Below are 19,176 nucleotides of genomic sequence, written 5' to 3'. Positions count from 1 at the left end.
CTCGAAGAACACCGGGTGATTCTGCGGGCTTTCGTTCTGTACTAGGCATGCCCATATCCTGATATCGGAAACTCCCATGAAGTCTGTTGATGAAGAATTTCCATCACCAAAATCTGCTGCTCTTCTTTTTGCTGTTTTAGAGTTTGACTTTATCATTACTCTCCATATCGTAAGTACAATTGTTGGACTGACTGTTACTTTGTCTCGTCAACTTCAAAATCCTACCGTGGAGGAGCTTCATTAATGTTATACCATGGTTGACAATGTAATACAGTTACTCAATCAGTATTGTGTTAGCAGTGATCATTACAGCAAAATCTTTAATAAGGCCGAAGAGGTTGCTATTTCCCATGATGTCGATATCACATTTCCCAGGACTGTAGCCAAACTCACCGCTCAAATGTAGAAGCACATACCCCACATCAATATTTCAACATAAATGTGTATATTCCTTTTTTGGATCGCGTCACAAGTGAATTGACCTCAAGATTTGCTTTAACAAACTCAAAAGTGATGCGTTTGTTCAGTTTGATTCCAGCATTTACGGCACAATTGCATGAAGAAGGCGTTGTAAAATCTCACAAATTTACCGTGAAACTCTATGTGGAAGTGAAATTGAACTCAAAAGTGAAAGTGATTTTGTGTCGGGAACATTGGAATGCGAAATTAAGTGTGCCTAAGAATGCCGTGGATGCTTATCAAGATCCATCTTGTGATTTTTTTTTTTCAAATGTAAAACAACTGCTACATCTTCTATCTGTATTGCCAGTAACATGTTCTGCAGAAAGTTTTTCTACTTTAAAATTGGTAAAATCCTATCTGAGAACAACGATGGGTCAAGACAGACTTAGCCCTAATGAATATTCACAAAGATATTCTAATTAATGTGTCTGACGTAAGTGGATCTCTTTGCCCAGAAACATTCCAGAAGACTGCAATTTCTGTATGATTGAAGCATAGATATATAAATTTTGTATTTTTTCAGTTCTGTTTTATCGTGAAGTTTGTGATATGTATTCTTTGTTACGAAATATTTCATGCTATTTTTTTTATTTTAGCTCATTAACAATACAGAAAGAATATTACAATAAGATACATTGAACAACGTAACAATATTAATAAAATAAACCTTTCAAATAGATAAGGTAGAATATCAGGTAACGCCACTGTTTTCAACTATATGAAAGTGTATTATATATTATTATCAAATTTCAGCAGCAAAAATGAGTTCCACTGTTTTTCTAAATTATTTTGTTCCAGCCCCCCGCAAAAATAATTTTTGGACCCGCCACTGCCAAGGGATGAGGATGAACTTGAACATCATGAAAACTGATACCGTTAAACTCAGCGACCTCGAAGACTATGAATTCAACACTAATATCTGTCGTTTTCGATTTCTTTTAAAATCTCGCTCACCTTCCTGGAGAATGGAGTATGACCTTGAAATTGAATTGGATTAAAACTGTCACTATTCATCTCAGAAATCCCAATAACTATGAATTCAACTCTAATATTGGTCGTTTTCGGTTATTTTTAAAATGCCCCCATGTTATTCTTATGAGGACTTTGCACCTCCATATCTCAGCTCATGTGTGACCTAGATACTTGAAATAGGTCATTTGGATCATTTCTCTGAGAGCTTTGAACATATTAAAATTTCATGTTTCTATCTATTATGGCTCTCGAGTTGAAAAGCGCTACAGACAGATAGATAGCTTATTGCGTTAATATAAATGCTGAAAACCATTACTGACAGTGAATAACGTAAACAATTACTTTTCTTGACAGCTATCACCAATAGCTATTGGTGTTTCACAGTGACGTCCACCAATGGTCACCTACCTTCGGGCAGAACACCACATCATAATCATGATTGAGAGAATTAGGCCATTTAAAATTACGTTTTAACTTTTGTAACTTGTAATATACTAGCTCTTGTAACTATTACTCAACAAGAGCTAGTATATTTGCCAAATCACGGCTTGTTTCCTTGTTTAAGATATAAGTTTGTGCGGGAGGCGCCAAATTATTTACTGCACAAGGGCGCACAATATATAAATATGAGCCTGAATGTATTTGACCTTAAATTAGAAATTCTCTGTTTTCCATTTCACAAAACCATAACTTCTTATTTTAAAACCAAAATTAGATAACAATCTCGATTTATGATGATATCAATAATAATCCTACATATGAATTGCTTTCCATTTCAGTCACTTGAGAAAGTTACATATTGGTAAACAGCGCAATGCAACTTAAATATATGGGATATAATTGAGTAAATAATCCTACATTTCATGTAGTTTAACACGGTACAACTCAGTTCTGTCAAAAGAGAAAAGAAAAAGAAAGAAAGAAAATTGTCACTAACATTTTCAAAATTCAGCTGACATGAATTGTTCAGGACAAGAAAAATGAACATTCAACTATATGCAACGTACCTAAACTTTTAATTTGACTGATATTGGATCATGGAAAAATCTTATTCAAGATTTCAACGGATTTACACGTTTCATAGCTCCTACATTCCGAAAAAGTAATTGTTCGATGTCTGTCCATCTGTTCGTCCTAATGTACTCGTCTAGAGGTCATACCATTCAATGTATCGAGACCAAATTTCAAACTTCAGGTTTTTATACGATTCTCCAAGGGATTTTGCGAATATTCTTCCTACTCCCAAAATAAGGATAGTTTACTGAAGTGTAAAAATGTGTTCGAAAACATATAGAGTTCTCGAAAACGACTCCAACAATTTTGTTCATTCTCCATAAATCAATATTTCATTATTAACCCTATATTATTGTATACATAAATCATTTTGCATGAAGAAGTCCACAAGTGGTAGTTTACTCTTGTGAGTATTCTTTACGGATAATTTTCTCGAGAAGACCTAGATAATTTTGTTCATGTTTCATGAAATAAATATTTGTCAAATAACCCTACAATATGACATGAATAATTTATTATGAAAAAAAAAAAACACAATTGCAGTTTGCTCTCAGGGGTGTTCTTCGATACAGTTTTCGAAAGCATCTATTATAATTTAACTCATATTTAGTAAATTAACAGTTCTGTAATAACTACAGCGCAATATGATTTAATTTAAAAGTGAGAGCGAGAAAGTTTAGTACGATGGCCCGTACCCTTTATTTTTATAATGGTTTTATACGATATTGACTTTGTGTGCACATTGTTTAAAATTTTCAATACCGCTATAACTACGATGCACTATCCATATATCACTGATTTTCTCAATATTCTTGATTTGTCACTCTGAAATATGATGGAAGTATGCATGGGATTATTGGAAAGTTTAACGACAAAAATATGGCTTCGAGTGCAGGTTGCTACGGACCTGATTACTATTCCAGCTATGCTTGAATTTTATAATATGTGCATTTACTCCATATACGAAACATCTGGTGCTGAATGGTTCAGTTCAGATTAAGTAAATTTACATAGACTTATATGCTGTTTAGGTGGTTTTACAGACTTACCCACAGTTACATTGTTAAGGTTACCTATTTTATATTTGCTCTACTTGCTTGTGTAATTTATCTTCTAGAAATTCTTTGGGCTACAGTAAGTTCATTTAACAAGATTTTTTTTTAGTTTAATATATTGTTTTCATTTTCACGTCTGCAGGTGATTATAGATTTAATTTCTATGTTTCTTGTGCCTTTATGAACTGAAATACATCGGGTAAATAAGCTTTTAAAAGCTTATAGTGTTACACGTGATTAATTAATGTACTTCTTTTCTTGTATAATATATGAGGCAAATAGAGTTCATGATGAGGAATTTTTTTTTTTTTTTTCACTTTAGAGTAATATACCGTAATGGCGCACTGGTTATTACGGGTGTTACGAACTTATTGCATGACAGTATAGAAAAAATATGAAACATTTATAAGTATTTTAATAAATAACTATTCACGGAAAGTCAGATTATTTATATACTATAGGGTGGTCCTTATTTTTAGATTTCAGAGTTGTTTTTAGTCTCACCCTCTGAAATGGTTCCATATCAGACCAATGTAGCCAATGAGAAAAATTAGCTCAATTGTATAGCATTAAATAGTGAGCCAAGTGACCTCAAGTTTTGAATGCATTTACAGAATACAGTGTGATGCAAAGGTGCGTGGAACAGATAAAGAAAGTTACGCCATACGAGGAACTGCTGAAAAGTTTGTAGTCCAATCGAAAAATAGTGCACGTGGAATGATGAAATTTTATAGTCATTCTACATATTCCCTCCGAAGTTCAATACACTTTCTGGCACGGCGCTCCAGTTTTTGTAGACCAGTTTAAAAAAATGTAGACTTTTCCTCGTACCATTAATCACGTCCTTATCAGATCAGATCCATAATGGCGTCCTGCCTTCTACCAAGTGCTTTGTGGTGGACAGGCCCGTATTTATCTATTGTACCCCCCCCCCTGTGCTCTAAATAATTTGCCGCTCCCCGCACAAAATTTGCAATCCCCTGAAAACAACCAATATTAGAGTTGAATTCACAGTTTTTAGGGTCGCTGAGACGAATAGTGACAGTTTTAATTCATTTCAACTTCATACTCTACTCCCCAGAAAAGGGGCGAGATTTTAAAAGTAATTGAAAACGACACATATATTAGTGTTGAATTCATAGTTTTCGAAGTCGCTGAGTTTAATGGTATCAATTTTCATGATGTTCAAGTTCATCCTCACCCTTGGGTGGGGTGGGAGAGGATTACTTTTTAAAAATAATCAGATAAGCTAGCTAATTAGTAACTACTGTAATTAGAGCAAATTAAACAAATGAACATATTTTCTCGCGCTTGCGCGGGACTGTGTGGGTTGCTAGTTTTAAATAGGCCTGGTGGTGGACAGACGCCTTGTGTATGTTTTTTGTCGGAGTTCACCCGCTTCCTCCCAATTTCGTCATTCCACTATCATCATCCATCTTATCACCACCGTTTATCTTAGCTTCGATCCAAAATCGTGAAATGTTAAACTTAAAAAGAAAGTAGATTTACTCCATCCTCAGATAAAGAAACATGCAACTTTACATGTTACCAAAAGTGCATAAAACAAAATTTCATTTCGTTAATTTGTTTATCAAATATCAGTGACTTTATTACTATATTATTTTTTACTTTAGCTGGGTGATAATTCCGCAAAAGAGATTAGTAGCTTTCATCATCCAAGCTACACAGTGAAAGTACTTCGACGAAGTATCAAATAGATCTGAATCCCACTCTTACTAGGTATGAGGTCATAGCCATTCTAAATAAATACGAATATCATTTAACAAAAGAGGATATCTTTGTCTCGCCTATTCCTATAGGGGTGCGCACGTCGAGTGATAAAGCTAGAACAAAATTAACCGTAATGAACGATCCTTACAACTTCCTAAAGTATATTTACGACGTCACTTGTTGGGAAGCAAGTAAATAATAATAATAATAATAATAATAATAATAATAATAATAATAATAATAATAATAATAATAATAATAATAATAATAGGGTCAAGATGCCGAATATCGGATGGCTTCCCAATATCGGATACTGAGAAATATTCCGTGTAAGGTGCTGGAGCCTAGCGGCCGTTATCGTAACTGCACACCAATCGGTGGGCTATTAGGTGCCTGAGTTACGATATCTCTCGCAACATGCTTATTTATGTGGTGAAATGTTTTGTGATTTGGCCTTGTGAAATATTTCTAATACAGTGAAACCTCCCTTAACGGACACCTCTCAATAACGGACACCTCTATAATACGGATAGATTCCTTTTGTCCCGGAAAAAATATATGTTCTCTTACGGAACAAAACCCTCCCTTTTACGGACACTCTCAGATACGGACGCGGACAGTCCTTTTTTCCCCAAACGTTTCAATAACCTCTTCATAACGGACAAGAATTATTCTCGATTCTGCGATAAATTACGGTAGACAGAAAAGTCTTTTCCCCACAAGGGTAGTCCGTATCATGAGTCTACAGTAGACCTGGTGAACCATCAAACAGAACAGCTTCAAACTGAACTTGAAATTCTTCTTTTCTCTGCCCGCAATAAACTGCTTTCTGGTGGAAATCCTAGAAAACCTTCAATAAGCAATAACACTCGTGCAGGGTCAGTCGTATGATCAAGAATTCCTTACGAAAGATCTTCCCGCCCCTAACAAATTTAGTCCTTTCTCCTCTGGGCCTTGCATCTTTCCCGACAATTTCATAGATAACAAAACATTGTTTGTTTTACAATAACATTTTCAACGATTTTTTTTTTTAAAGCAACATATTTATTTTACTTATGATACTGGAACAAGTCTGGGTTGGCGTTTTCCCGGCTTCACTGGATCAATAAACATATGCACTCCCAATAACTTGTCTTTTCATCCATTTCGCCAAAGAACGAATATATTAACACATCCCCCAGTAATAATATTATTTAACAGAAATGAATTTCTCCTTCATCCCTCCCAATAATTCAAATACGTACTAAATAGAGTATTTTCATATTGACTTGTACGTATTTACACTCATACATAATGTATTTACTGTATATTACTGCATATAACTAACATTGTGAGAAATTAAATTTCTGTAACCTCTCTGTAACGGACACCTCTCAATAACGGACAAAAATTCATGTCCTATTGGTGTCCGTTATTCAGAGTTTTCACTGTACTACAATTGATAAAGGTAACCTAATCATATTCATACTATAATTATAATGTAGGCTAAGAAGAGTAATTTTAAATTACATGATGTTTTGATGGTTCTTTTCTGTTTACGTGACGTATATAGTTAAAAGTTGCCACACGACCCACGTTACCAAATATTAGATAGTACAGAGGTTTCAAATATCGGATGTCAGATACTAGGAAACGCTATTGCTGATGTCATTCTTCGATTATTACAGATGACAGAAATCGCTCAAAGGGAAGAAGTGGGATCTTGAGGCTGTGCTCCAGTTTGTTGCTACAACGCACATCCTATGAGCAAGCGTCCTCACCCCCCCCCAAAAAAAAATCATAGATGAAACATCTTCTTTAGACGATTCATTAAGTTTTCTTTTCTCAACCGATGCGGAAGATAGTGCGGATGACGAATGTGTGTGTGTGTTTTTTTTTCAAAGCCATATAAACTTGACAAAGGTGGTGAACGATGTGGATACGATGTATCCAATGTCTTAAGTGGTCACACGAGCTATGCACAGGCACTGACCCATAAACGTGGAAATCCTTTGTGATTTTTGCCAGTAATTTAAGTTCTTGGTAGATCCTATTACAGATGAGTAGAACAATGTTTAGTTACCTTATTAGAAAGTAGTCTTTTTTGTTGAACAATGTTTAGTTAAAAGTAAATCTACATGTTGAAAACGTTTACGACTTTGTCAAACAATGTTTAGTAAAGATAGATTTGCATATGAATATATTTAGAAAGTAGCCTATTTTGTAGAACAACGTTTACTTAAATCTAAATGTTTTATAACTTTACGTTTTGTATAGCCTATGTTTACACCATGTAATATAATTAACATAATGCACAGTCTTCTCCAATTGTAGTTTTCCTTACATTCTTCTCATTTAATTTCCGTCCGATATTAAGACCCCTTACTATCCGATATTGAGCAACCTTTTTTCGAACTGAGACAAATGCCACTTTTTATATTTCTATTGCTTCGAAACTTTCAAATTATAATCAACAAAGATAACGGAATATTTAGAAAGGGCTATATCAATGAAATATCTGTTGGTAAAGATTTTATTCGTTTTTTTTTTTCAGACAGTATCAGATATTCGGCACCTTTCCTATAGTAACTGTTATTTGATCAAAATTATATTACCGTTCAGTTTCCACGTTTGTCAGCTATAAAGAATAACATATATTGCAAATTTCAGTTTTAAATCTGTATAATACCTAATTTCATGTTTCGTAGGTGAATAATTTTCAAGTGGTGATCTCAACGAATGGGGAGGATTCGTATGTAGAAATTTTATATGCTGATCAAGGTGTTGAATGGATACAAGGCGAAGGGAAAACATCAAGCCTACCCGATGCCAGAGCACAGGCAGGTTTTATGTCTGGAGACGGACGTCTTTACACATTGAGAGGATCTGGTACCGATCAAGTACAGAACCTGGATAAGTAAGAAAAGAACTTTATATTCATTATTTATTGCATACATACACAATGTGGCAATTTGGAAATGAACCTGATCTTTTTGCTTTGAATTTTTTCATTGTTGGCAGGGAGTCTGTGGAAGATGACGAGCGGCCAGGTCTGTCGGAAAATCTGAAATGATTATTAGAAAGTTCGGAATGTCATTTTGAATGACCGAAAAGCAAGTCTCAGGATAATATCAGACCTCCTGGAGGTGAATAAGGAAACTATTCACCAAACAATAACGGAAGATTTAAAAAGGAGGAAGATGTACGCCGTGCCAACTAAAAACATTTTATGTCATTCAAAAGCACGAAAACGGGAAAGGCAATTGACCCCATAAACTTTTTCCGCATTTCAGTTTTCGTTGAAGTTTCTCCTAAGTAAGCAAATAACTTGGTATTCACTTTTTGTTCCAATCTTGAAACGGTGACAAGGTATCGCAGCACCAGTCTATAGACCTGGATATTTCAGCACTTGTTCTCAAGAACACATGTAAGATTCAGCAATAGGAAGTGTTCCGCGCTCAAATTAACTTATATATCCCATTTCCTAATTGCCGCAATGTATAATATATATATTGGCCCTGGATGATTTAGTACAGATGCCCATCAAAGCCGGTTGTATATTATGTGCTTAGATCACATTTAAATACATACATATATACGGGATTTATTGTGCATTATTTAATCATGAAACTGAAAACATCTAACTTTAACTAGAAGTGTAAGGGTATTGTATACAGGATGTTTTACTTGTTCTTTACCCTGAATTTTGATAATAACAAGCAGTAATGAAAGTATCGTAATAAAATTTGAATTGGACTTATCTTACTATGTAAGAAAGAAAACGGAGTGATGTTGTTTTAACAATAACGTGGTCATTCATAACATGCTTGAAGTCACACAATCATTTCTACTCTGCTTACGTGAAAGCTTTCACATCTTCCTGAATAATTAATATAACAATAAGGAATTATGCTTTGGGTACTTCCAGTATTATGGAATGACATGACATACTTTCCGTGTCAGCACGGCTGAAATTAAATAATATTTCTACAAGAGAATCATTTCAAAGGGAGTTCAGGCTCTATGGTCACTCGAATTGTTCCCACTAGGTTATTTATTATGAAATATCCGAAAGATAAATTCTACCAAAACAATCGAGATCATCTTAATATTAAAATCAAACATTATCCAGGAAATTCAGACAATTTAGAGAGACAAGAATAAATAATTGTTATTGGTATGAAATAATATTTCACCTCAAACTACAGTTCAATACTATAAGACAAAGAGATTAAATATAAATGGTTTTTTGGCTCTGTGAGGACGCCAAATTTTACAATGCAAAGAGATGAAATATAAATGATTTGTTTGTTTCTGTTTGAGTGTTAATTTTTATAAGAGAAGTAGGATAGCTGGAGCTAATCCCTGGTCGGGAAAATCAATTTTGTACAAGGTACAAAGGGTAGATTCAGGTTGGTATCATAGTTCACTCGTAGGGAGTATGGGAGTCTGATCGCGGAGGACCAATACTTTAGTTTCGGCGGTCGTTGAGGAGTTTTCTACTAAGTGCTATTGACTCTCTAAACACAAAAGGTGCAAGTACTGTCTCTCACTCACACACAAAACACACAATAATAAAAATAACATCTTATAGGCATGCACAACTATAATATATATGATTTCAGAAGCATAACCGAAAGACTAAATTTGAAAAACCATATTTATTATTAAATGTAATATTTCAATTATAGTAACATAAAACATTCTAAAATTGACTTTCTTTTCACTGACGCTTATTTTATATTATATTATTTAATTTTTGCCTCAGTCAGGAGTGGATTATCCATTAAACAAAATAAACACATGGTTTGGGCCTCAAAGGAAGAAGTCACCACAGAAACTTTCTACACTCGAATTTACCATGGTCAACGGGCCATATGATGCAATACTGCAAATGGTATGGCTGAAGCAGAATCTTCGCAGTTAAATCACTTATTACCTGTACTTGGTTTATCCAATTGACATAAAGAAAATGTATTGCTAACTGGATAAAGTATTCACAGATGCTTTGATTGTTTTTAGAATATTTTAGATTTAATATATTTGGGTGGTTATCATCTGATTAAAACTTTCAATAGCCTTATATTGCGCCTAATTTCTAGAAATCCTGGTGCACAAGTCTTTGTAAGTTTACACATGTTACTGAGCGACTGAGTGAGCCATCTACATACACATGGAAAAAAATAAAAGTGATTTTATTTTTGACAAGAAATAGTTCTTGCTTTACCTGGAGATAAAAGAAATCACAGTTCCAAAACATGTATGGTACTCTATTACTGATTATAGTAATTCATAGAATTGCCTTTTCACCAGTAATTAATATATCTTCCCAGAATGTCCCAGTTTAATCAAGGTCCTTCTATCCTCCACGTAATGACATCACGTCAAGAGTATGCTTCTCGTATCTTCGTGTCCATATTCAGATGATAATGACTCATCCTGCTATATGCTGAAAATCTCTTCCTTATTGTTTTTCGGTGTACGAAAAATGTTTAAGATTAAGATCGACTTTTAATTAAGGATGAATAATAAGTATATAATGTACTGATTACGTTATAATACCAAGTTGACATGATACTGGCACACATCCCAATCGAAAGATCTGTTTACGCTATGCTCAAAGCTAATTGAATATCCAACCACAATATACTATTTGAGTTGGATGACGTTAACGCTGATTGTGAAGATTTGCATATGTGTAAACTATGCACTATAAAAATTTCTCCGTGATCGGGATTCATAAAGTTAAAACTGATCCTTGTAATATGATTTTAATAAAGTTTGAAAAGCGGAAATGACAAAAAAAGAAAAGTTTTAAATCTCACTCCTTTCAATTTTTCTCATTTTCCTCACTATTGGTTCAGTTCTGCAAACTCAAAGATGAGATCGCACTTAATGTATTTTTCTTATATGTTTTATTTACCGTACGTATGGTTAACTTTCTTATTTAACTAGTATATTTTGTTTGTTATTTGAAAATGGTTATATTCATGATGAAAGTTATTAATATTACAGATATGAATTGTTTAAAAGCAGAAATATTTGAATATTCTAGGTGGTCCAACACGGGAGTTCAAGGGCAATGGTTATTTCATATCGGTCAAACTGGACAGGCAGGAAATATAATGCCACCTGATTTAGAACTTGCAAGTAAGTAATAAAGAAAAGTAAACTATGGCATAACATTAAAATAGAATAAAATAAAATAGTTTGGTAACTTTTGAGTCTCGACTTTACAAATAAACTTGAACTTCCCTCTTTCTTCTCAAAATTCTTTATTTGTCAGTTGTCAGTTTAGTTTGATTCTTAGGCTTACAAGGAAAACTTTAAAGAAACGTGCTTGTATTAGTTTCAATGTTACGTACAAACGAAGATTCCGAAAGAGAGTTAAAAATTCTGAAAGAGAGATAATTTCTACGTGCTTTTCTCGAACATTACTGTAAAGTTGATTTATAAAGCAAGATACAATTTTTCTTTTAATTTTATATTATGTATCAACAACTATTAAAATGTAATGTCATTCCTAAGTTGTAAGAGTCAATTATCCAATAAACTACATATATCATGTACATAACACTTCTTTTATAGGCTAAATACTTAAAATACGAGAAAGTAATTTATTATTTTTGGTATTAAAATTTATAGTATTTGCTAACAGCAATTATGTTATCATCTTTATGTTCAGTACGCGCACTTTCATTTTCATTTTCATTCAGTCTAAGGACAAACGATTAAATATGACACAAATTTGGTACAGTTATCTATAGAACAATAAGAAATGAATTACAGAGACGAATTAGTTTGTTCAGCTTTTCCGCATTTTTTAATAGGTCAATTATTTTAACACTGTTTTTAGCCCGAATATTGAACTTGAACACTATAAGAATAATCTTAGAAACAATTATTATCTCAAGCAATTTCTTAGTATTTATGTTTCTAAACTAAACTAATTTTGAACTTTAGCGTTGCAGCAAAAGATAGCTATGGCTAACCACAATGGGCTATAGTTGAATGATGTGTGGTCAGCACAATGGTTTCCATCTCGTAATTTTGCTTTCTAGATTATGTTCGTTATTGTTCCATTCAACTATCTTCCCCAATTACCTTGCGATGATGGACAAACACTGAACATTTTGTGCCTCTATAGAGAATCGAGTCTGGTATTATGCGTGCTAACAAGGGAACATCTTATATTGATAGTAGCATTGCCCAAACAAACAATGCGCAATCAATAGAGGAGCAGGGATGTAATGGAGGGTATACGCGGGGATACGGCGTATACTTACCTCTAAGTTTTGGAAACTATCGTATAGCCACCTAAAATTTAGGAAGTACGCGGGTGTACGCTACATTCGATCCATAATATACTCATTTCATTGGAACAAACAACTGCTTTTCATGTACTGTATTTCAAAACAAAAATCTCACTAAACAGCTCGTCGTTAGGCTGTTGTCGCGAATGATGCCTAAATTCTTTTAAAATGTTTGTATTTTCAGGGTGTGGGAATCGTTTTTTTCCGAGAATCCTTTCTATAATGGATACAACACTCTGAACCTGCAGTAGTTTTCCCTCAAGATGTCAGATGCGCTGTCCCGATCTTCTGAAGGCTGACCTCTGATATTATTATATAAAGTCATGCTGTTTCCAAATGTTTATTTTGGAAACTCTTAGAAACTCTTGTTCCTAAAGATCAGTAGGAAATAGAGTTGAGTATGAGAAGGGCGAGGAGTAGGGTCTATATTCATGTGGTGACATTGAAGTTATTCTGTTTTGGCACAGCAATGATCACAGTTTTCACGCCCTCTTTGATCCAAATTCAAAGTCTGGATATGATTGGATACAATTTGAGCGAGGCAATATGGAATGAAACCTGCTTCTTGCTAATCGCGGAAGGTTCCAAAAAAATGTGCTCTTTATTTTAGTTCAAGGGTTAAGAGGAAATTAAATTAATATATTTGCGCCAAGAAATCGTTGACCTCCACAAAAATAATAAAATATGAGACCTATCGTCGGTCTAGTTTGAAGCATTCAAGGTCGTTCCCAATACTATTTACTACAACAGAGAACCTTGGATTAGCATTTCTCATTTGTAGCCACAATTGACATCAAAGAAAGCGGCAATTGATTTCGATAAATACTCAGGATCTAGTACTATTGAGCAAACACAAATAAACATTTTCTTTGTTGTTTCGGTTTCATTCAGATAAAAATATTTGAAGAAAATTTGTTAACAAGAGGAGGTAGAAAACAAAAGTCAGGAACGACTTTGAGCGTGAACGTGAGGAACGACTGACGTGTCACAGCTATCTTTGATCATTTCAGTACAACCGGCACTTCGAAAATATTTGCTTAATAGTGTTTAAACTTTCTTTGTGGGTTGACGAATTAATAGTTGCTTCGCAATTTGCAAGATGTCCAAGAATGTTTTTTGACGAAAATGTAAAAGCGAAGACATCGAGAAGTAGCGAAGAAAAATCCAAAGAACATGTTAATTTGCCAGCTATTACTTCAGAGAAAGAGGTAAGTATATTTATTTGTGTATTTCATATAAAGTATATAAGAAGCCGACACATATAGATCTTCATCTCAACGCAAGCAGCTTCCATCACAAGTCACAACGTCTTACAGTACTAAACACTTCGATATACAGAGTAGTCTCCGTAAGTGACCAGGAAAGTTTACAAGGGGATTCAACCATTTTCGTTCGACGCTACAAGGGAATGGTTACTGCCTTACAGATATCAACATGGCCGTAAAAAGAGTTGTTACTTTCCAACACAAAATTATCACAGAAGTTAAGAGTGAGATTATCTCTCTACTACCATATTGTCTTTCATCGGCCGCACCTCTGACAAATTCAGCAGAACACTTGTCTTGCCAGATATGGTATAAGAGCTACTCATAAACCTCCAACCAACATCAGATCGTTACTCAAACCAGTAAAAGCCGACCCTCAGCTGCGCACTCCTGATGTATATCGTATACCATGTAAATGTGGGAGATCATACATAGAACAAACTTTACGCACAAATTGAAAGAAAACGTTTTGTCCGTTGCCATAGCAACCGCCGTTTCCAGGGCAACAGATCCTGTCACAGTTAGCCAATATTGAAAGAAAACGTAAATTAACGAAGATAAAAAGAGCTAATGTAATAGTTGTAGAGGAGTCGCTAAAATTAATTCTCTTTAACGAGGACGATTACGAAAGATCACTTACTGATTGAAATCCAGATTATTTTCCAATAGAGTAACTTCCAATAAACCTTTTGTTATTGTTAATTATTCCATATCGGACTCCCGAAGAAAACTCATAGAAACAACGTATTGACCGTGCCAATAGCGACTACTCTCAATCATGACTCCGTTTTCTTTCATTTAGAAATAGGAAAGAAAGAGAAGAAAGTAGAAGGGTAAAAGAAGGAGGTAGGTAAAGAAGAAAGAAAAGAAATAGGGTATTTTAATGAGAAACAGATTACTGGATAATTCCGGAAATATAGTAAAAGGTCGGGAAAGTCGTTGAAAGATGAATCATTCTAAATGTTATTAACAACTAATCAATTTTGGAATGCTTCGGAATAGACACATGTTCCCTCATACCACCCAGACCTAGCTCCAGGCACCACGATCATGGGGTTGCCCAGACCTAGACCTGGAAATGAGAAAAGTGAAATTTAATTCTTTGTAATGTTATTCCAACCGGTGATTGATAACTATCCAGCACCTGAACTTTGTTCTCTAGGATCGACCACACATATGAATTGGCCAAGAGGAAAAAAAAAAAATCAAACTTATAAACTCAATATAAATTTATGTGTCGTATCAATCGAAGTCTCAACTTCCTGGAAGAAAGATGTCGTATTTAGGTTTATCCTGCTATTTTTGCTTCACTCCTCGAGCCGATTTAAACCGTTAGTGACGGTCCTTCATGACCTAGGTTATTTACCTTAACACATATATTAAAACATGACACATATATTACAGATGTTAATATGACAAATGATATCACTAGAATTGCTTATATTAAATCTATCATGCATTCACTCGCTCACTCACTCAGGACAGTGTATATATGTTTAAAGGAAACCAACTAACTACAAGGGTACAAATAGTTTATTACATTCATAGTGAAAAAAAAAACAAACATATAATTATGAAGAAAATATTAAAAGCACAAGTTCTTGGTTATATATCAATAGAATACAAAGAGTTATATTTTAGTAAATTTTTATATATATTCAATCATATTGACAAATGAAAAAGAAAGAAAAAAAATAATTACATGTATCATATCTTAGGCATGCTAAAGCCAAATTATGATTTGCGACATACGCAAATAAGACACTTATTTCACTTTAAAAAAAAAAATTGGACAAAGAGGAAAGAAAAAAAAACTTTTTGGTGTATTAGAACTTATATGAGTCTCTACCTCACGTCGAGATATTAAAATATTAATAATTTCGAGCGTCCAAATCACAACTCACGCACTAGTCGTAGTGTCCAAAACGTTTCGCTCCATTTAACTTAATTTGTGTCTATACATATATATATATATCTATATATATATATCTAGTGGTTTACGAATAAAAAACATTCATCGACTATATTTGGTTTATAACTCTTAACAGATTGTATCTGCAATCGCACACTGCTACGTTTATATCCATCTAGGGATTTCGAGAAAATCACTTTCACTAGAGGAAGTTTCTCCTCTTAGACGGTCTATTTCCAAACTTATTAATCGAATAATTTCAAGTTATTTATCCAACACTGGGACACTTCACGAGACCTTTCATTAGGATCACTTTCGTATATGTTTATACATGGTTCGGATTTAAAAAAAAAAATGATCTTCCACAGGTGTACGGAGTATGATGGTTCAAATTGAGGATAAAAAAAAACTGGTCAAGTCACAGGATACATATGAAGGTGAGACGGATTCAAGGTACACTTTCCACAATGGTTTTAGGTTAATTGCTCAGGGATAATATTTGTTATGATGTGGGTTACGTTTAGACCTGCCGATATTTTTTCAATGCATGCCATTATATAAGTACAGAGGTTATCACTTACATTGATTCAGAAGAAAAGGAAAATTACTTAAGTGCACGGCGGTATTCTTAACAAAATCTACATTCTTAAATTCGTCGGAAGACTTCTGGTAAACTATAGCAACCAATACACGTCTAGGGGGACAGACACGAGCGCTCTTACATATATTCATAATACATTTAATATCATACTTTTACTTTAACATCATATTCACATACTAATTACACATACATTTCGAAGTATTTATTTCTCTCTCTCTCTATATATATATTTATAATCAATGCGCACACATTTAAATTAATCATCCCCAACAATAAAATTTTACAAGGTTGCAACATTGTCCAGGAAAACAAATGACTTCCAACCTTACATTTGGAAACAAATTAACTTTTATCTGATACCGCGCGTCTATAAATTTTTAACTTTTATATAATCAATTCGTGTTTAAATCATGAAGGAGAAAAAAAAACTTTGTGAGGCAGGCACGTAACACAGAGCATTTCTAGATATAACTAGGTAAATCAAAATACAATTTCTGGGCCCAGGTTAACTACAAGGTAATTGAAAACCAAAACAGAAAGGAAAGTGACCAATGGATTAAAAAGAAACTTAAGAGGAACGACGGTGAAAGAACGTAATCGAAGTGTCGTCAAATACTAAGTCTTTGTTCATTTCAGCGATAGGTCAAAATGTGATGGAGGACCCAATCATTATCTACTCCATTCATGAATCGTGTCTTGCAACGTCTCAGCTGGTAATTTCAGATCAGAGTTGTACGTTAAATAAATCGTAAGTAACAAGTTCAAAATCTTGGGGGGGAGGAGGTTGAAAAAATTAAAAAAAAAAACTTGAAGAAATGAAGACAGAGAGAGAGATAGAGAAGAAGGAAGACGAAGAATAGGGGCGCCAAAGACTTAAGTGAGAAATAACTAACGCTACAAAGTTAGAAGTCGAATTTCGCTCTCAACAAAATCCATAGCCAAAATATTCTTAACATGCCAAAAAGGGTGGTCTACTCAAATACGTAGACTCAAGGGGCGCACTGCTGCCAAGGATGCAAGTTCTGTGTCCATCAGATCCCAATCCCACAAGAGTTTGCTTGTAAGATTGAAATCCGATCCCCGTATCCGGCCCAGACCAGCAGGATAAAAGGAGAGGGGGAAAGGGACCAGGTAACTGCGTCCCCAATTTTGAAATCTCTAAGTAAAAAAAAAAATATTCGACCCCTTAGAAAAACTAAGAAGGTTCGAGGACAGTAATGAAACTAGAATAGAAGTATTATCTAAGATATCCCTAACTAATGATTTGCCGAAATAAAAAAAAATTAAATAAACTGAATTTTGGATCGGTGATTTCTATGGCAAACCTCACCGATAGCTACCCTGCGCAGACACGCCAGTCTGGGATGTCGTTAATTTCCCTCGTCTAATTAAACTAAGAAAAGAAATGAAAATACTTAAAGGGACTAGGGGTCGACATCCGGGTACGCGAAAATAAATTTCAATAACTAATTGTTTTGATACAGAGCTGTCGCCTCCATGAACATTGTAAGCTAGCTCGAGTAGGTAACGTGAAGGAAAAAAAAATCTCACGGAGCAGGATATTCTATTTAAAACCGACCAGAAAATATAATTCACTACAGCCCTGTTGTATAACTGCTACTGTCTTTTCATAATTTATTATTCAATATGTCTAGTCTGCGATTATATGATGCTACCCATTCTATCAAATGGTATTACTATGGTTGATTATTACTATAACACATTAAACTACAAAGTATTACCATAGTCCGACTATATATCGCCCTCCGGTCCGCGTGATATTATGGTGCAGGGGTCAGAACCTGAGATGTTTGTAGCTACACGTATCTATTCAATATCTATATATCAACACACGGCGAAGTATTCACTGGGCTACTATATATTTAACTATATGGGTGTCCTATATTCTATATTCATTTACTACAATATTCATATACTTATTAATATTCATATTCACATTAATATTCATTTGTCACGACGCTATATTTCACAAACACCCTGTTTCCTCTATCTACGCCCAGCCTATTTACATATTTCATCATAATACTTTAAAATCTATAATCACTACAAACATTTCCCGCTCCGATCACCGCACGACAACCTCACTTGAACCCAAGACTCTTTCATCCCACACACAATACTATGTAATACCTGGTAGCTTTATTAAGAATGAAAAAAAAATCCTACGTATGTTCACTGAAAATAGAATTATCCGCGATAATATTTAATGTTTACGAAATTTCTGCAGCAACAATGAGCTTCTGCAGCCACGAAGAAAAAATGGACATTTATTATAATTTCAAAGCGAAGAACTAGCATCATATCGCCCGACTTCTGTTAAAAATTTACGTATTGTTTATTTACTTAAATATCTCGATTTCTAGACTATGCAGAATGTTGAAACTTTCAGAATATATTAATTTTGGGTCACTTGACCTAACTGTACATTCATATGGGCTGTGAATTATACCTTCTAGGTTTTATTTCGGAAAGAAAGGTCAATTTCATGAAACCTAAATCACTAAGCACCTCGACGGAAGAATGGCGGTTAGTACTGACTTTTGACACTAGGGCTAGCGACGATATAATCAACCCTTGAACAACGGAATGTGACCTTGTACACGGAATTATTATACTATATTAAGTTCACTATTAAATATTGTGTATGAGTTCACTTAATGACGGAATAATGAAAAATTATCACATAGTAAATACTACACTGTCCATATTTACTTATATCACACACTCTTTCATCACTTAACTACCACTACCACTGATACTACATTACAAATATACACATACTACTCAAACTACAAGACACATCATGCCAATACACACCAATTATCACTATCATTAATACATGTTGTACTGA

General features: G+C 34.2%; 1 protein-coding gene across 1 annotated transcript in view; it reads left to right on the top strand.

The window, feature by feature from the left end:
- Ndg (Nidogen) overlaps positions 1-19,176 on the top strand; it is a 185,222-nt gene that overhangs the window by 65,329 nt on the left and 100,717 nt on the right. The window contains exons 4-5 of the mRNA XM_081758985.1: positions 7,922-8,130; positions 11,269-11,363. Coding sequence (XP_081615111.1) covers positions 7,922-8,130; positions 11,269-11,363 — 304 coding nt within the window. The remainder of the gene's footprint in view (positions 1-7,921; positions 8,131-11,268; positions 11,364-19,176) is intronic.

The sequence above is a fragment of the Thermobia domestica genome, chromosome 5 (assembly GCF_964235325.1).
Source record: "Thermobia domestica chromosome 5, izTheDome1.hap1.1, whole genome shotgun sequence".
NCBI lineage: Eukaryota > Metazoa > Arthropoda > Insecta > Zygentoma > Lepismatidae > Thermobia > Thermobia domestica.
Note: the sequence above shows the minus strand (reverse complement) of the source record. Positions and strands in the feature narration are given on the sequence as shown.